The sequence below is a fragment of the Neopelma chrysocephalum genome, unplaced genomic scaffold, assembly GCF_003984885.1.
Source record: "Neopelma chrysocephalum unplaced genomic scaffold, ASM398488v2 Primary Assembly neopelma1_45, whole genome shotgun sequence".
In the NCBI taxonomy this organism is placed as follows: domain Eukaryota; kingdom Metazoa; phylum Chordata; class Aves; order Passeriformes; family Pipridae; genus Neopelma; species Neopelma chrysocephalum.
Genome location: NW_020897704.1, coordinates 12,043,984 through 12,064,563, shown reverse-complemented (window position 1 = coordinate 12,064,563; position 20,580 = coordinate 12,043,984). Strand labels below are relative to the sequence as shown.

The 20,580-nt window shown below is 36.4% G+C and overlaps 1 protein-coding gene across 1 annotated transcript in view; it reads left to right on the top strand.

The window, feature by feature from the left end:
• The window catches only part of FAM185A (family with sequence similarity 185 member A), a 40,553-nt gene that overhangs the window by 6,637 nt on the left and 13,336 nt on the right, over window positions 1-20,580 (top strand). Inside the window, exons 3-5 of the mRNA XM_027679424.1 lie at window positions 3,568-3,660; window positions 8,128-8,266; window positions 12,370-12,411. Coding sequence (XP_027535225.1) covers window positions 3,568-3,660; window positions 8,128-8,266; window positions 12,370-12,411 — 274 coding nt within the window. The remainder of the gene's footprint in view (window positions 1-3,567; window positions 3,661-8,127; window positions 8,267-12,369; window positions 12,412-20,580) is intronic.

Genomic DNA, 20,580 nt, shown 5'->3' with positions numbered 1-20,580 from the left:
CGTATTACTGTGTGTGTGGCACCTCACCTTTAATTATTGCATGCAATTATGACACAAAGTCCATGTATGTGTGATAGCCAAAGACAGCACAGTGACAGCAGTAAGCCTGATCTCTGTCCACCCCACCCCTCAAAGAAAAAAGATAGACTGAGATTTCCTGTCTATAAGATTAATAGTTATGCCTGCTCAATCAAGACTTTGCAGCATGTTGCTCCTTTTTTCTGTGGATTTTTTTTTTTATAATTGATATATCAGTGCTATTGACAAACCCTTTAGGGTAATTTTCTATCAGGAGTTACACTTTACGTGTCTAAAATACCTGACTGAAATATATTTGATAAATACTGTATATATCAGAGTCATGACTTAGTTGTTCTTCAAGGTTAAGACTTCAATGTTGCTGACATAAGCTTTTGTAAAACTAATCACAGTTTATCTGATTTAGGTGCTACTTGGAATCAAATTGACTTGAAGATTTGGAATTTTACCTGCAGGAATTGACATAAATTCAAAAGAAGGGCATTTCAAATATGGCAATTTCAAAGTTTAAGTTTGGGGTTTTTTTTGAGATAGGAAAAATCAACATTTTTTCTCTACTATGGTAAGAGATGATTTTATAATGCACGTGGGGGAAACTGAACCTAGGTGGAGATTTAATATACAACAGAGCTGGGTTTACTCCACCTTCAGTGAACTACAGACAACCCGTATCTTTCAGATTCTATGTAATTGGCCATATTAGTCATATGAAGGTAACGAAATCTAACAAAAAGTTATCAACTATGTGTTGCCTGTCTAAAGGTTTGGTTAAAAATTACTCTGTATAATAATGACAATAGCAGTGCATGAGAAACTACATAATATGAGAAAACGAGGTGGTTTTAACCAGCAATAATAACAGTAATCACAACCTGCCGTCACATCAGGAAGTTTTCACGATGCCATGGAAAAAGTGGATATTGAGGAAAGACTGCTAACTAATATCCTGGGAATCTTGTCTCAAATACAATCTGAGATGCAAAAAATCTTGAATTTTAAAAATTGAGTCAGCTCTGCTTTTCTTGAGACTTCAAATAACAGTGAAACAATATTCTGTAATGAACTGAAAAGAAGGCTGCAAAGTCACCAGTTTGAAGCTTTTGTGACCGGCACCACCATGGTCTCCCTATAGTTTAGATGAGCTTAGTGTTGCTTTTTTTTTTTTCTGTCAGCTTTGAGCCTTGCTTGATTTGCAAACCTGCAAATGTAAAAATTGATTCTTCCTCTGTGTGTGTACCTCTGTGTTTCCACTGAGTTGGTGGCCACAGGAAGCTTCTTCGCTCCCTTAAGCCTCAAGTGAGAGGAAGGACTCTGTCCCAGAAGGCTTTTAGAGTTTTAAAGTATCAAGAAAGAATGGCAGATTTCAACTGAAAGTCTTTTTAAAACAAAGGTTTGTTAAATTATAAGGCTTTGGGTTTTTTTTAACTTAAGTATTCTTTTGGGTTGTGAGTGGTGATGGCTTGTCTTTGTTCTGGTTACTGTGATGGCTTTAACAAACAGTACTTGAGAAGATATGTTGCCACTCTTGGGTTTTATTGACTCTGAAGTAGTGAGATGAAGGGTTAGAATTAAAATTGCAACCATACAAATATTTGCAAGAGTAAACAGCTGTTCAATTACAATATCTCTTAGCCATACAGCCAGGCTTTAGTCTCATCTTGCTTTTAAGAAGTACTGTAATTCTAGTAAAGGGATTGCAACTCATTTTTTCTACTATAGCTTCAGGAATTATAGTCTGTATTGTCAGTGAAGCAGAATCATTAGTAAGAAACAGAAGTATTAACCTTTACGATTTTTCCAAAACTACTAAAAACCTTATAGACTAGATGCTGTAGTGGAGCATAAGACCTGATTCTCCTTTAGGGAATGTGCTTTACGGAGCAAACTGAAGTGACAGTGCCCTCTCCTGGATGAATTAAAACTGTTTAATATTGCTTCACTGTCATGCTGTTCACAAACCTCATTGACTAACAAAGCAGGAGACCCTTTCTTTACAGTAGAGAGCAAAAGATCGTTGATCAATGAATGACTTCAAATTAAAAAATCTGGTCATGTGGGGATTACTCAGAATATATATAATAATGGCCCATCTTCGCGAACGAAGATTTGGGGAAAGGTCTTTTTACCTTTCCAGCCTGCGCAATGGATTTTTTAGGTGAGACACAGCCTGTGCTGAACTGAGCCCACCCTTTAATCCTAAGGTTCATCTGCCGGGGCCAAGCAAGCTTGGACAATGGCAGTGAGGTCCTCAGGGGATTACTCAAGAGCACCAGCAAACATCACAACTGCTAATTCTCTTGTCATTGCTACAGACTGCAAGAAGTTGGTCATATAACTCGTACTTCAAAAGTCATGCTGATTTTTGGTATACTCTATGGTGTCTTTACGAAAGACCTAGAGATTTCATATCTACTTTCCTTTATCATGGATGCTAATGCTTCAACAGAAAAGATGAGTATTCTATATGAGGTTTTTTAGTGGATTTTGTCTGACAGTTTTGGTGTAGTAGGCATTACTCAGCCAATGAGATTTGTTGAGGGTTGCTTTATTGAGATTTTTTTTTTCAGTGGTGTGGGGGTTTTTTATGTTTTAATTGGCTAAAGTCCAGTTCACCTATCCCTTCCAAGTCTCTAGGTCAACTGATAGCAGCAGTAATTCCAAAATATAGTTATGAGATCTAGGTCTTCTTCGGAGTATGAATTATTGACAAATTCTTTATTGAGAAAGAGGTGCTGCTTCTTTTTAATTTTTTTCTCCTGCTTCTTATCACGGTCCATCAGCTTAGCAGTGACAAAGAGACCAGGGAGACCCTTTAATTTTATTGCCATGTTCAGCAATTACTTCTGACTCTGTGACTGTGCTAGTGATGACAAGAATTTCCAGGCGTCTCACACATGTTCAGTGGAAGACACTGTGTTCCCTCTTTCTTCCCCTGCTCCTTCTTTCAACAGATAGTGAGTGTTTTTCTAGTTAAAACAAAAACAACGACAAAAAAACAACAACAAAAAAACCCACTACAGCCACCCACCTGTATTGAAAATCAAGGGGAAAGGTGACTTGTTTTGAGTTTGACTCCACTGGGAAAATAGAGAGCATGTAGTGACAGGACAAGGGGGAATGGCCTCAAACTGAAAAAGTGTAGATTTAGATCAGATATTAGAAAAGAATTCTTTAGTGTGAGGGTGGTGAGACACCAGAACAGGTTGCCCAGAGAAGCTGTGGATGCTCCATCCCTGGAAGTGTTCAAGGCCAGGTTGGATGGGGCTTTGAGCAACCTGGTCCAGTGGAAGGTGTCCCTGCCCACAGCAGGGTGTTTGGAAGGAGCTGATCTTAAAGTTCCACCCAACCCAAACAATTCTATGATTCTATGGAATAAACAGCACATTTGGCAATCACTTGAGAAGAAACCTTCACAGTAAAATGGAAATTTGTCATCTAAGGCGGTTAATGTGGTACAACTTGAAAAACAAGAACTTGTTTTTTAATTATGGTTATCCTAAGTGATGACTTTTTTTAAACTTTTTTCAGAGCCATAAAATTGATATACGGACAAATGGTGGCAAAGTCATTGGTCTTGGAACGCTTTATGGAAATACAGATATTTGTGCAACAGAGAAGGGGGTAAGTAGGAAGTAAAACGCTCTTCAATGGCTTATTCAGTTTGTCTCTTACAAAATTACTGAATTTGAGGAATGTGCTAAAGAATGTTTAATGACCCTCACTGGTTTGTCATTTCACTATTTCTTACATTTTTCTGTTATATTATCTTAGGCTTGATTTGGATAAATAAACAGGCTCCACAGACAGAACGGGAATAAGCATGTGATCATTCCCTGAGCACAGATGTTGTGCTGACTGATACAACCCATCAGCTTTAATTATTTAGACCTTCACAACACTCTTAAACTTTCTCCTTGGGTGATATCCTGGCACTTGGGTTCTGCAGTAGTGTCTCATGAATAGTGGCTTCATATTTGTACATGCTGTACACTTCCAGCATTATGTGATGGTAAGAATGGAAGAGTAGAAGGTTTTGCAGATTTCTTTGCAACTGAGGAAATACAATCATATCTTGCTATGAGGTGAAGTGTGAAGAATCACAAACAGAAAAGTTTTGTAGAGAAGTAGCTTGCTTTTTTTCAGTAGGTGGCAGTATGAGACAAACCACAAGCTACTGTAATCTGGTTTTGTTTCTTGACATAAGTAGTCCATTCTCCTTTATTTAAAGTAATATAGAGCTAAACTCCCTTACATAATAGTACAGTTCTCTCACCCAGTGTTGTTTTCAGGCTCAACTCCAATATTTAGGTATCATAATGTCCATGCAACTGATTGCATTAGGAATCATTAGATCTGAAGCATTGCTGCATGAACGTGCAGAGCTGATCCCAGTCTGGAAGCAGCTTGGATGTGTGCTCTGTCAGAATCAATAGGTATCCTTTGAACTAACAGTACTGGGAAGAATCAGGAGGAGTGGGGGTAACTCTGTCTTGCCAAGGATACATTTGAGACCAACCCGTTAAGTTCTAGACATCCAAAATCATCTCTGTGAAGTGCCATTTGGCATTGTTGTACACCTTGTACCTTGGGTTCTGAGATCATATTCTCACTTACATAGAGCCAACTGTGAGCTGTTCTTAATGTCCTGCTGTAAACTGAGCAACTTGCCATCGGATTTTCCAAAAACCATCAATGCTAAATTATTTGTGTTTCCTTGTAGTGGGTGCTAGACTGTCTTTTATGTAATTAATATAATAATTAAATTTGTATCTATGTGAAAATATAATTCACAAAGTTCTCTTGCTCTGAGCCTTTAAATACTTTAAAAAAATTTAACTCTTTTCAAACTCATTGTCCTTCTGAAACAATGAAACAAACTTCATACAAATTAAGTTGAAGTGTTTCTTTGTGTTCATAAGTGTTTCTTTGTGATCATTACAGACTACAGTACTTCTGTAGTCTGTAATATTGCTAGAAGTCACTCTTACTGTTGTAAAGTTGCAGTAACTTGAGCGGAGTAAGGCATTTTAACAGGAATTCATGGTTATGGAACAATACTTCAGTTTATATTATTGAACTCACTAACAAACTTTGTAGTTAGGAAGGACTGAGATTTCTTTTCTCAGTTGGCCACTTCTGTTAATAATCAGTCAGTGTTGTGTCTCCTGTGTGTATTTGCATGAGATGTTTCCTCCATCAGTTGCAGTCATCACTATGTAGTTATGGCTCTGTCAGCGTTTCCAGCCCCCTCCTGGAGTAGGACGGGGGAGAATGTGGTAAAAGGCACTAAACACTTGAGAAACTGAGAATATTTTTGAGGGGGGAAGTTGGAGAATACCCTAGTAAGATGTTTGAGCAAGGATAGCACAAAAAGCAGGGCCAAGAGCAGGAATATGTGGGGAAAGAGCTGTATATGTCTTATTTAAACATAGCAGGATGGTAGTTTTCATTTTGAAAATGTGTTCAGGTGCAAAAACATTCTCAGTCTGATTTACAAAGATAGACTGACCCTTTTTCTTTAAAGGGTAAGAAACTAGGTGGGTCCCTTCCAACTCAGAATATCCTGTGATAATAAGGGGAGAAATGTTAACCTGAGCATATAGTCAGTCTCAGTAACTGCAACCCTTGGCTCTACTCTGAAGGGAAGGAACTTTTCCAGAAAACCTGGTGATTTGATGGACAAAAGTAATCACATTTGTTTGGCTGGGGAGTCATTAGCTAATCTGTGCCAGGGGGGCTTTTCTATAACACGTATTTAGCAGTGCCAGACATCTGTGTTCTGCTAAAAATCCACAAGAGTTAAAGAATTTGAGACTGAAAATATATTTATTCTCAGTAAAAAGCAATCCTATTTTTTTCCAAACTTTCCCTATCAAAAAAATGCTTTTTTAGTCTTATACTTGATCAGTCTGACTTACTTCTTCCCTCACCTCTCTTCAGCTTTGCGTTATTCTGAAACAAATGCTTATGGTATTAGTCATTTTTGTTTTATTGTTTGTTTTAACTTTTTATCTGGAGTCAAAACAACTCTTTTTATAACTGTACATTTTTAAGGAAGGTAGTTGAGGCTGGTAAGTAAGATGTGTTGGTATGTGAGATTGTTTATAATAAAGCACTTAATTTTTAAACAAGATGATTTATCTTAATAGAGTCAAAACTTGCATTCTATAGTAACAGATGTAGCTTTTTGAACTTCCCTTTGCCTGTTTGGGAATGCCACAAGGCAGACAGTTTGTACCCAAACTCTGCAGATATTTTTTTTCTCCCCCTTAGAGTGAGGCACACTTTATTTTTGTTGTGCTGATAGTAATGATGGCCCTGGTAAAATTGGAAATGTTCTTTGCAAGTCATTTTAGTCTCTTTAGAGCCAGTTTAGATCATAGAGACTAAAATGACAGTGGCTTTTCTTTTACTTGTTGCTGTGTCCATGTGTCACTTTGCTATTCAGGGTGAGGGAGTAGTGGAGTAGTGTGGGGGAAAACTACTGAGGACATGTTTAAGGTCTCTGCTTATTAGGGTTTTGTTAGAAGCATTGCAAGATGAAAGGCTGAATTGCTGTCCCTTTCAGTATTGACAAATTATGCCTTAATATCATTGTGTTTTGTTTACTGTTGATGCTGCTTAGAACTATGCTACAGAATTTAAGCATTGCCTGCAGAGATTGTAGATATTGACTGTCAAGTACCTCTAATTCTAGCACAGCATTTTGATTTTTCTTAAAGGTTGATATATCTTGATATGTTCTTGGACACCTAATCTGTATTGTAGCATCATGGTACAAGTCTTAAGACAATAGTCCATTCTGTAATCTTATGACTTAAGGTGTAAAGACAGCAAAAAGCTCAGTATGTATGGATTGGTAAGGCTGTCATACAGTCCATGGTGCACCATCCTCTTCAGCTCGCAGTTTGGGACACAATATAGCATTGAGTTTGTGCAACACTAGTGGCTATTTGTCGGAATACCTCTTGCTTCATCCATAGCTTTTAATTTATATAATCTAACACTGGAAGGGACAGCAGACTTATTACTTTATATTAACTTTTTTTCCACAGGGTGGCAATGCTAAAATGAGAAGGAGGATTCAAAGATAATTTGAGTAAGCCACAGTTTAATCTAGAAGGCTGTGTATCATTTCATGTAATGGATAAGGATTTTGTGCATTTCACTGAAAGTCTGCATAAGCAACATAAAACCAAATTGAATAGGGGTAAAGTATGAACTATTGTATATCTCCATCATAGATCAAATTTAACTGAGAAAGAATAGACTTAAATTTCATATGGTTGTTGCATAAGCATGTGAATTGTTCTGGGTTCGTTCAAATAGGTTTAGGTTATACCACATGACTTACCACTATTTTTACATAGATAATCTCATCTGTCACCTTTTATTTCCCAAATCTGTAGTGCAATTTTTGAAATTCTATCCTTTCTCTCAATTTCTACTGAAAAAAAGTAGAAATGGAGCTCTTATCCCTAGTTTTTCAAGGCTTTGTATGTCTTGAGGCTTAAGTCCAAGAAAGAAACCTGAGTAACCAAGGTAATAAAAATCATACTGAGAAAAGGAGCAGCTGTGGCTCTTCTGCAAACCTTCACCAAAGCCACATCTACAAAGTTAGCCAATTAAAATCTTCATAAATAACTGTATGTAACAAAGACAGTGGATGCTTCAGTTTGTGGTGACAGAAAACTCAATCACCAATGCCCCAAGTATCATAATGCTGTATGAATGTTCAGTCTTCATTATTGAAGTTATCTTTTTCTTACTTTTCAAAATTAGGCGTTTTCATTTTTAAAAACTAAATCAAGTTTGTTTTTTTTTATCTGTTTATGACTGTTTGGGTTCTTCACCTGAATGATAGATGTGATAATTCATAGGAGTGTCATAAAGAATCATTTGTTTCTTGGATGAAAAGGTTTTTTGTTTTGTCTTCTCTAGCTTTTAACTAAAAACTTGATTCTATTTGTTCTGTGCCAGCAACTGCCTTCCATTTGTTTTGTGTCTTATATAGTGTTACTTCCCTCTGCCTTTTCAAGCTGTGATGACAAGTTTTCCATTATGTTTATTTAAGTTTATTTCTCTTAGAGTGTGAATATAGAGAAGCTGCAAGGGACAACCATCAACATATCTACTGAAGATGGGCTGCTGAAAACTAAGTATCTCTATGCAGAATCGGCATCTCTCTCTTCAGTAGCTGGTGATATTATGCTGGGAAGTATTCATGGTAAGAAGGAAAATCTGTCACAAATTTAGCTACTTTGAAGGTGTTCATGATGTTCACAGTAACAAGTGGACTAATGCAATAGACTATCACTAAATCATAAAGCGTATGAACAAAACAGTTCTATCTTTAATAAAGACTGAATTGATTTTTTTTTGCCACCTAGCAGACTGTTTATTTTTAAAAACAATTTTATGAGCACACTTGTGAACAGCAAAAAGTATATATTGTGGGAAAGAAACATCACATGTATTAAGAACATCAAAATATTTTAAAATTCAGCAGTGAAAATTATACTAAAAGTTGTAAAGAGGCTTCTTTTCCCTCTCCCCATCCTTTATTTTCTTCGTAAGAGAATCCAATCATAGAGCATCTACTAAGAACTATCATAAAAGGTGATAGTAATTAGAAGTTTTTAGCAGAAATAGCCTCTCTGTGTGCTAGGACCTTATATGATTAATGGAATGGTGACAGTTCCTGTTCTTTAATTGGGGAAGAAGTCTCTAATCCATCCACCCTTTAATGTCTTTCACCTAGAACTGAAACTAACTACAGTCTTTTATTTAAACAGCAATTGAGGTTCAAATGTCTTGTGGTTTTCTAGTTGAACAAAACTCCCACTGAATTCTGACTGTGCTGTAATGTGCTTGTGGTGATTTAACATTGAATTAAACAAACTGGAGAATGTACAAAGAGTGAAAATAGCTCAGTCTGAGTTCCAGATTTTCAGCTATAGGCCTCATGAACAATTTGCTTCAATTTCTTAGTAATTTTATGTTGTCATCTCACTTGAGAAATTCATTTTGGCTCTTCCTTAAAGGAGCAACTCCTCTGTCCGTTTATAATAAATGTAAGAACGGTTTCTAAACCAGTTATGTAAAGTTTGTTTTGGTATGCATAGGCAGAAATAAATAGCTTTTTTTTCTTGTTGTTATTGTATTTTTCGAACTTGTAGACTGTATTGTTACACTGTGATCAGTTTGTGAGCATGTTCATCTCTCTGTGAACCTCTGAAAGTTTCTTTTTATTTTCTTGGTACAAAAATGAAATCATAACTGCTGCAGCTAGTGACTTGCTTTCGTAGTAATGCTTCATTGTCATTTAGCTGAAGAACCATGTGAAACCAAATAGAATTGTATCCAAATTATACAGACGTTTCTTATGTTAGTTCAGGGTTGGTTTTGTGAGCTCTCTACTAAATGGGTCTGGAACACCTAATGTTACTTTAGCTGTTTCTTTTAGAAACAATTGCACATTTACATTTGCTTGGTAATTCTAGCCAATTTTGTCAGAAAAACACTTTCTGCAAGACATCATGCTCCTCAATCATGTTTTAATAGTATGAGCAAATGCTTTTAAAGTATACACACAAACACATTAATTAGTAGACAAGATAAACTCCTATTAAAAATTTCTGGTAGAAAAAAATTATCACTTTCACTTACAGTTTTTGCTCATCAGGTATCTCAGTTTTAGTAGTTGTTTTGTTTGTAAATGCCTGGACAGATTGTTTCTTGAGCAGCTGAACCCACAATTTGCCTATAGCTGACAGTATGCTGATAGTTGGCATCAAATCAGCACATCTGTGCACAAAACTAAGCTAGATTTCATTGCCTTTGCCCTGAGAAAGTTGAAGTTAGGGCAACACAAACTTTACAAACCTGTCTGAGACAGTTCGTGGTTGAAACTCAGGCTGTACAATTGCAACACTGTCAGTGCTCAGGCTTTCATAATTGCTCATTTGCATGCTTCATACTTTTACGAAAATGAGTAATGCATTGTTTTGAAGAAATTGGTTTTGAGTAATTTTCGTCAGCTTTTGTAACATGAGATGTCAGGTGCTATTGAGCTTTTGATTTGATGCTTGAAAAAGAAATCTGATTCTGAGAAATTATTTACTTTTAGCCAAGAGACAGTAACACTACAGTGAAACTTCTCTACAAAGGGGCACATAGGAGGAAATGGAAACCCCTCTTTACAGCTGTCCCAAACTCTTGGGTTGAGTTGCATTAACTATTAATGTATTTTATACATTTAATAGTTGAAGTTAAAGGAATTTCATATCTAGCCCAAACTAATGCTTTAAGTGGCCTCAATTAGAGTAAACTTGCTCATGGCCTTGTCTGGTTGAACTTTGAGTATTTTCAAGGCCAGAGTTTGCATGGCCTTTCTGGGCATCGTGTTCCAGTCCTGAATTATTCTTCTGGTAGGGAAAAAACCCTTTTTTTTAAATCAAAATTTCCATTATGACAATTATGACAATACTGTAGTTTGAAGTTTTACAGTGCTCATGGAGAAGCAAGGCTTGTAGATGATAGAAAATGTAACTATTTCTTCAGAAGCACCAAAAAACCAAAACACTAAACCACTGTCTTCAATATTCTGCTAAAACTATTATATGTTGGACGTCATAGTAGCGCACCACAATGCTGAAGTCAGTTGGTTGTAATAATCAAACTAGTAATTACCTCTACTCAGGTCTTTCTCTCTTTGGCCTTGATGTGCCCAAGAAATATGAGGTTTAGTGTTGGCCTTCACAGAACAATTACATGACCAAAAGTGCACTTTGGGGCACTGTCTGTAGTCAGTGCAGGTCAACACCACAGCAGGGCATTTCTATCTGCTTTAAAATCAGCTTTTGTTCTTGCTAAATGTTTGAAGTGAGCTTTGCACACTAATATGTTGACATTGCCAAACATTAATTGTATCTGCCATATAAGTCTGTGGTTAATAGGAGTTTGATTTCTACGTTTAATATTTTTCAAGGACCTGCTTGTCAAAATGGAAAACAAAACACCCAGAAAAACAAAGAACAGTAATAATACTGTTCTGACAATAATCTACCTTCAGCTCCAGGAGAGTTACTAGCTGACAAAACCCTAGGTCTTTTTGTAGCTTGTATTAAGTACTAGTCATGATAAAATGGGGAAAAGGGTGGGATAATTATAGCATGCCTTTTAAAAAGCATCAAAGAACCAAACATGTTTCAAGTTTATTGAAAAATGCTTTTGTTTCTGCTCTGATTTTCAGAAATATTTTGTATGGTGTGTGCTTGAAAAGATAAATATAAGACTGTTGATGATAGGCTGCTTTTCTAGCTTTTGGCCCACGAACCACTAAGAAAAATACAGGTCATATACAGTGGAATGCACTCGGCCCTAATGGTTGTTTACTACTGTGTAATTACAGAAAATAGGGCAGAACTTGATCCCCGTGCAATTTGGAAAGATCTGAAAACTGTGAATGTTACTAAATCGGACTTGATTACTGTGATCAACCTTATTCTTCATTCTGTCATCCTCTTGGAAGAATGTGAGAACGGCAGGAATGACATACTGTGGTTTATTTTTTAAATTAAAGCATTTTCTGAGAGACATTTATACATGGAACTGTGGAATCTTCTACAATTTAGTTAGACTGTTCTGTTACGAGGTGTATCTGTCTTCCTTCTGGCTTCTCTTGATGATACAAGTAAAGAGGAAGAATATGTATTTTGAAATTAAGGCTGAAACACCAATGCCTGTTCAAAGTTATGCAAGTTCAGTAGGAGACTCTTCTACATTTTGTACCTTTACACACTTTTGTTTGATGTTCTCCAGTTTGTCCAACATACTCAGACCTCACTGAAGTCAATGGAAAGCATTGATCATGGATTGTCATGCACATAAGAATAAGTTTGGAGGGAGTAGGTAATGTTCAGTGGGTTCAGGATGTAGACTTTGAAGATAAAGCACAAAATTCCCTCTGGGGGAGATGGATGTGGGTATACCTTTATAAAAGAGGAAAATAGAAACTGTTTATATTACTCATCCTGTTGAATTACTTAAATGATGCATAGTGCTGTTGCAGGCATCAGAGCAACTGGAAAAAAAAAATCACCCCAAATAAAGTAAGGAAATACTGTGCATTAGCCTTGCAATGCCTCTCTGCTTTTTTCTCCCTCACATCCAGGCTGTGCCTAGCTTTACTCAGTGTTTTTCTTGGCTGGAATCACTTTGTTGTTACCCACATGTAATGAGATTTTTGTTTGTAAAGCAATAATATAGAAAATAAATTCTGAATATGTTTAATATAGTTTTAACATTTTTTTCCCCTTTTCATAATAGGTAACACCACCCTTCAGACCAAAACAGGGAGTATCACAGTAGGTACGTTCTACCATCTCTCTATCTCTTGTTCTTCCCTTCTCCTTTCTAAAACCTAAATATTCACAGGGAAAGTAAAAAGGAAGTGATTTGGCGCAAATGTTTTTGCCCTCTTTTCTTTTCAGGAGTAGCCCTGATAGCTGTATAGCTGAATGAGGTCCTTTCCAAACTTTGCTGTCAGCCTTTTGTCAGCAAGGCACACTGTCTCACTTTTGACACCCAGTACTCTCCGGGCTTTGCACAAATTAAACTGAGTCTAGGTGTCACCTTTTAGATTAAGGTGGGATAAAAAGACACAAGAAAACACTAAGTGTACATCAAATGCAGTTGTGCCTTTAGTTTAGTTCTCTATTTTATATTTATTGATATCAATTATTAGCTACATTTAATTTTTATATCAGGAAGTAATAATCATTGATGTATTACATATTCAGGGGCTGGGGGGGAAGGCTTGTGATACTTTTAACACTTCCAAACAATTATGCTAATTGTTTTCCCTTCAGAAGTGAAAACTGCTCATAAACTTTCTTTTGTAAATTTGGGCATTTATACAACAGGATAACTCAGTTATCAATTGTGGAATACATTATATCAGTGCACTTTATAGCACATAAACACAAAATGAGAAACTGTAATTCTGGTTAATTACTATGGCAGAAAATTGAAGTAAAGTAATTGTAGACAAGGCTCAGTGTCCTTTGAATGTCTGTAGAAAGATTTCCCCTTCTGTCAGTGAACTTCGTTATGGGCCCAGATCTCGAAGACTTTTGGTGATGGTGTTAACTGTAGTCCCTCACTAAGCATTGTTCAGGGACAATCTGTACCGTTAAAACTCTTATGTTTCTAAGCAACCTGTATTAACATTCCTGGAGAATGAATGCGATACACATTCTTATGAGTTAGTCGTTAAACCACAGAATTAACTCGAGCTTGATAGTCTGTTTTTCCTTCTCTTAAATAAACTCACAGAGTATGAAGTGTGGTTAAATAAAGGCTTCTTAACACAGGAGGTAGCTTTTTCCATCAAAACAGATGATGACTATTTTCCTTAACTAACTAGGTTTAGCTTAAACATTAAGACACATCTGACAGTTGGAAGAAACCTTATTTTTCAGATTTCAGTTCTGAAAGCATTAGTTAGACTTAATCTTTTCCTAAAGCATTAAACATCCTTTAGTAATTTTATGGATTTTTTTCAAAGGTAAAAGACTTTTAATATCCAGGAGGTTCAACTCTAAAAATGTGAGAAAGAAAATGTAAAGTTTTAAGTGAAAGGTTTTTGTGCATGAGAAATTTACATCCAAGATAGTTTGTTGAATTGCCAGAGACCTGACAGGGATTTGCTGGTAGAAACAGGAAGAACAATTCAGATCTTCCAGCTTCCTTGGTTGGGTTAGGGTTGGGTTAGGTTGAAGTTATCTATTTCACCGTAGGCAGGATTTTATCAGTTACCTGAAAAAATGCACTAATCTCTAGGTTTTTTGAATGTGTCCATGTTTTTGAGGGATTTATTTATGAGTCAGACTTGAGTTGAGAACGCTGGACTTCTTTTCAAAATATTTTTGGGAAATTACAAGTGACTATTTACAGGTTCTTATTGTTATATAATTCCACATTAAAACAGAAAACCAATGCTGTCGTCTTTCAATCTCTTTAATTTTTTACTTTTAGCTATTTATAAAGTGGTTTGATTTGGAAATTTATTTTGATATGACTTCTTTGTGTAAATATTTTTATTTTTTTAAAATATTATCTAAAATTCAGTCCAATTTTAATCATCCAGCATGTGGCAGTATTTCACACTGGCATCATTAAATTATGAAAAGAGGGATTATTCCTTTTTTTTCTATACTGCGAGCATGGTTGGTCACTGACAAATTATTTTCCAACCCTATACTAGAAGCCTACTTCTAACAATTGTTTGATGGGTTTCGAATGACTTGTTAATTTAAAACAACCAGACCTGGTTTTACTTCTAGTTTGTTACTACTTAAAATAGTAATTAGAAACTTGATTTATCTTAGGAAGTAATGGTGTTGGAGTACTTTGTTTTTAGAACTTGCTTAATCTTTTAAGTTTTTATTCAGTAAATTCATAGGAATACTCAAGTTGGAAGAGACATCAGGAAGTTGCAGAGTTGTAGAGTGGTTGAGGTTGGAAAACACTTGTGGAGGTCATTTTGTCCTGCCCCACTGCTCACACAGTCTCTAGTCTTCAGCCTCAACCTCCATGCCAGCTGTGAGGGCTGTGAGCTCAGGGCTTTACCCTGTGCTCTTGAAAACCTCCAAGGATGCAGATTGTACAGCCCCTTTGGGAAAACTGTGCCACTGCTTGACTGGCCTCAGGGTGAAAAGACTTTCCTGTTCAGACTGCAACCCTTTCTTCAGCTACTGTCTGTTGTGCCCTCATCATGCATCTCTCTGAGGAGCCCATCTTTGCCATCCTGATCACCTCCTTGCAAATATGGGGGGCTGCTGTCGGGTCCTGAAGCAATCTATTCTCCCTGCTGAGCCTGCCCTCGTCCCTCAGCCTCTCCTATGGGGAAGGTGTTCCATGCCCTGACTATGTTCGTGTTTATCACTCCAGTTACTGATGTCTCCCTTCTCTTGGGAGCTCCAACGCTGGTTGCCGTATTCTGAGTGTGGTTTAATAAGTGTAGAGTAGAGGGAAATAATCCCTTCCCTTTATACACTGGCCATGCTCCAGATAATGCTGCCAAGTTGCATTTATTTTCTGCCAGGGCACACCACTGGCTCACATTCAGTCCTGCTAGAATTTGCTTATTTCTCAATGTTATTGGTATGGTCTGATTGTGTATTCTGTACTCTGCTGCCAAGCTAAGTTTTCCCCTTCCAGCTCAAAAGACCCAAGAAGAACTTGTGTTTAACCCAATTATGCATTGAAGAAATTAGTCTTCTGTGTTTGGTATAGTCAGAAACAATAAAACTTATGGTGGTTGTTTCATTTCAGAGGAGAGGAAACAACCTTAACCAGCTTATGGGCAGCAAGGATTACTATGGAAAGGAAAACTCTATATTAAGCTCACAGAAATTCTAATTATTTTTTTACAAATACATCAGGGTCACTTGGCCTTACTGTGCTAATTTCTTTCTTTGGTAACCCAGTCTAGACAACCTGAAGGCTTCAGTGTCTTGCTGTGACGTTCACTGTCTTAAATCAACCAAAACCCAACAATTAAGAACAATTAAGAACCTTCTCAAAGGTACACCTTTGAGTAAAGTCCTGACATGAAAGTGGACTGAGGTGTCCCAAGATCCTCCACAGTGATGAGAGTCATCGTAAGACAATTCCCTAGTACAGAATCATAGAATGGTAAGGCTTGGAAGAGACCTTACAAGTTATCTTGTCCCAACCCCCCTGCCGTGGGCAGGGATACCTCCCACTAGCCCAGGTTGCTCAAGGCCTAATCCAGCCTGGCCTTGAACACTGCCAGGGTTGAGGCATCTACAGCTTCCCTTGCCAACTGTTCCAGTATCTTACCACCCTCATGGTAAAGTACTGAGACAAAATGCCAAAGTTTTATTTCAAGAAGGGAATCAATTAAGAAAAAAAAATGATAGTATCGAAGACCATTTTGGATAATTGGAAAATAAAACAGTAAACAACTTAGTGTATTTAGAAGTAGTACTGCATCTGTGAGATTTGTCTTGAGGATTCAGTTTTTTGCTAAGTAATCTAGGGAATTCTAAAATTAAAACCCTCATTTCTGAATTCCATTAAAAGCAATTACTGTACTTCATAAACTACAGCTCTTAAGTAGTTTAAAAAAATAAATCCATGCATGCACTTGTCTCTTAATAGCAATTAATTCTGTTGATCTCATTTTTGCCATCTGCTTTAAGTATGTTAATGCTCTCACTGTCATTTTAAGTGTCCTTCATTTTCCAACTTCGTGTCTCAGAAGTTGGCCTCCTTCTGTATCCTGCTGATGACAGACCTGTAATTTTTCCCCCCATCATTCCCATGCTTTCTTCCACACTGTGCTATACTGAAGGTGCCGCTCTCCAGGTAGGTTGGAGTGAGCTCCAGAAGTCAGATGCTTTTTCTTATCCCTCAGGTGTCAGGTTATGAAAAATGAAAGTTTTAAAAAGAAATGATCCATTATGAGTCAATGTCTACCAAATTATTACTTGATTTTATCATCAGTCTTTTTTTCCATGTTCCCTTTCCCTCTCTTTGTGTCCATTTGAATGTAGAGTATATGGCGTTCTAGACAGAGCTTATGTCCTGGAGAAACTGCTTCTAAAAATTGGAGCATATAGAGCAGGTAGCTGCTACCTGAGTACAACAGCGTTTTCCTTGCAGCTTAAAAGAATAAACGATTTTACTTCCGTATGTGTTCTGTTAGCAATAAACAGTTTTGGTGATGTTACATCGTGTATGTTTTACAGAATCTCATATCACGGTGCTGAAGATTCTGGATGTTGTTACAGTAGTTCTTGAGTTTATATTGTATTTGGAGGAATATGTAGGGTTTTCTTTCCTCTTGGAATAGAACAGACTATTTCAGTTGGAAGAGACCTATGAGGATCATCCAGTCCAGCTGCCTGACCAAAAGCTAAAGTGTGTTGTTAAGAGCATTGTCCAAATGCCTCTAAAACACTGGTGGGTTTGGGGCATCGACCACCTCTCTAAGAAGCCTGTTCCAGTGTTTGACCACTCTCTTCATAAAGAAACGCTTCCTCTTGTCCAGTCTGAACCTCCCCTGGCGCACCTTTGAACCATTTCCATGCATCCTTTCACTTGATACCAGGGAGAAGAACTCAGCACCTCCTTCTCCATGTCCCCTCCTTGGGAAGCTGTAGAGAGCAATAGGTCACCCCTCAGCCTCCTTTTCGTCAAACTAGACAAGCCAGATGGTTTGGTTGTGTTTTGGGGTTTTTTTAACAGATTAAGTTATCCAAAAGAGACTATGGCCTTTAAAACCAATGGATATAACTTTAAAATTGAGATAGAAAACATCATTTAGAGGTAAGAGGGTAGTCTGGACAACTTAGTTAGCAGAGGAATTGTTTTCATGAGAGATTTCTTTGCTTTGTGTGTCGCATCATTTGTTTTGCCAGGCCTGCATGGTGACTATGGTCAGGACTGATAAAGATTTTTCAGTATTATGTTCCAAGAGTCTATTTAGTGAATACATTTCAGTTTCTCACAATATTTTTCATGTGAAAGTTTTAGAGCTATGAACTTAAAGAAGAAAACTTGCCAATCTTCTATCAATGAGCAATACTAGATAGCCAGTTAGGCAGGAATTCAATTGTCCTCACACTTCAGATATGTTGGAATTTTATACTTTCTCCAGTCTTTAATCAAAACATAATAAATATTTGTGTTTTCCTATTGAGATTGATTTTGTCACTGATTTTAACATGAACAAGATCAGTCCTTATGTGCTATTAGGAAAAGTATGTTTTTGCTTAGATTTAAGGAAAGATCACTAGTATTTAATCCCTTCTTCAGTATTTCACATATAAAATGAAAGAAGTGATACTAAAAGTTGCCTTTGTGGGCCTTTCATTGATCTTTAATTGTATGGTCTTTCTCAAGTTATGTGACTTAGGTCTTATTCTTCAAGCTGTATTTATTTTTCATAAAACTTAACAAAGACTTTGTCAAGGACACCTTGCTTCACACTGCCCTTTTGTTTTCCTTTTTTTTCTCTAGTACTAGTAAATTAAATAGCTGAAGCTGCTCAAGAGTGACCATCTCTTCCATTTCCAGTAGAAGGATTTATCCTTGTTTTTCCCCTTGAGCTGTCAGTCCTTGGCAAACTCTGAATTCAAACTATACACTTTTTCCTTTTTTTTACCTTTAATTATTCACATTGATCTCAGCTAAAATTGGGTATATATTTAAAAATAAATTGCCTTAGCTTTGTTCTGTCATAACCATAAAATATGTATTGTCTCCATTATTATTTGTTGTGTTTTGTCCTACCAGCCTGTGCTACTTAATATGGAGTAATTTTTCATTGTTGAAATATTTATTTATTTAAATCTGGGCACCTTTTTTGTTATATCACCTCATCTTTATTCATTTTTTTTAATCCATTTCCCCCCCTTATTTGTTAGGAGTTAGAGACAAACTTAAAACAGCATCTTTATGGCTTTGCAGAAGTAATGAACAGCTCCAAGTCTCTTAGTATTCTTCTTTGTATCTGAGCACTTGTATTTAATAAAATAAATTTCATTACATAAAATTTCATTAATAAAATTCATTACATAAATCATATTAAGTTGTTTCCATAAAATATATTTCATGTTACTTCCATAGGTCAAAGGTAAACAGTTGTTTACTGTGCAATACTGTAACATCAGGTTTAGTGTTTGGTTAGTGCTGCCAAAGTTCTTTGTGGTTTTGAAACTGCTGTAGTTTCTTCTTCCATATGAAATTTTGTATTAGTGATGTGCTCTGGGGGTCAAAATCTGACAAGTCATACTCACAAAACAGTGTTTTTCAATGTAAAGGCATTCCACTTCCCTTGAGGTTGTTTTGTGCTTTCTGGGTAAATCTGTGCCTGATGCCCTCTCCCTGCATCCTTTCTTCATGTTTATGCCTTCTCCAAACAGAATCCAATCCCTCACAAAATGAGTATTGTATTTTTTTTTTAATATATATTAATTGAAAATCTAGAACACTTTGTTCAATTGTGCAGTGGGGCTGCTAGGTTCACAAAAGGCATCTTTCCACTGGGAGGAATCTCACAAGAACTGCTTTTGCATTTGAAGAGTGGGAAGAGAAAGGGTTCACTGAATAAACGTTGTTCCTGTAAAGCATCGTCAGCTGGTGGTGGTGTATGGACTGTTTGCAGTTTTTCTCCCTGGAGAGGGTTGCTGTCTTATCACAGGATAATTTTCTTTCTTCCTAGAACTGATAAAGGCTCTTACTACATGTTCTGTTTTAAGCAGAAGAGTCAAAGGCTGAATATTTCCTGTATCTGTTGCCAACAAAATCTATCAAGATCATGTGGAGAATCAGTAATTGACTGTTACTAAATTTGAATGGGAATATCTGCAAAAACAGCTTTTGCATGAAAATCTGAAGCTATCACTACTTAAAATGTTTATAAAAATGTTGATGCACATCAAATTTTCCTGTTCTAATGACTCTTAACTTTTAAACTTTGACTATTATGAACAGCGTTTTAAAAAGTCATCAATAAAATGTTTCATTGTCACTTACACAAGCAAAACTATTTTCCAGATCATTATAAATGAAGAGTTAATTTTTTTTTTTTCAGATTTGGAACAGATCTTTAACATAAAATCTTGAGATGGCAGAAGCATTCACATTCTAGTTGTTAGTGTTTTCTTGTTAGCCAAAGCCAGGCTTAGTTTCTCAGCTGACTAAATATGGATTAGCTGCTTTTTTTAAAATTACTTTCCCCTTCAAAGAAATCAGCTTTAGCTGTGGGATAATAATCCTTTTCAATTTTTTTTTGCTGTTGTAACCAATGCACTGATCTTTGGCATCTGTTCTCAAAATCTGGGATCAGAAAAGCTCCAGATGGGTTTATTTAGAGCTAAAACTATATGGCAAAGGTAAGACATTAATGCAAGACATCCTTGTTATGACTAATCAAGTTCATTCTCTCAGTAATATTTTTACTTTTTAAAATGGAAAATTTCATTCAGGTTTGGTTTTTTTTGTTTTAGCTATTTCTGAAGGTTTGACTGTAGGGTTTTTTTCCTATGTAGATCCAGAAACGAGTCTCTATCACTATTTCAAGATTTCTTGCCAATACTTTAATTTCTAGCATGGTCTCTAAAAATATATTTCACTGATTACCTTTTACTCATGTACAAATGTAATTTTTTATGCTTCTCTAGAGTTTCTTCATAATTTCTTTGCAATTTTTATTAGCTATAGGTCAGTTCAGTTGTTTGAAAGTTAACTCTTTGGGACTTCACTGTAATATTGTCAAAGTCTACGTATTTAAAAATGGAAAACATTGCAAGTAAGGACTACTAGAGTGTACAATTAAAGTTTCTCAAAGACATTCTGTTTGTAAAAAATGCTTCTTCACAAAGCTTTGTGATCGTGAATTTCAGCTAATAAGGTATAAAAGGCTGTAGGCCTCCCAGGGCACAGAACAAATGCTGTTTTCCTGTGTATATTGAAGTGCAATGGTTATCTTAAACATTTGTCTAA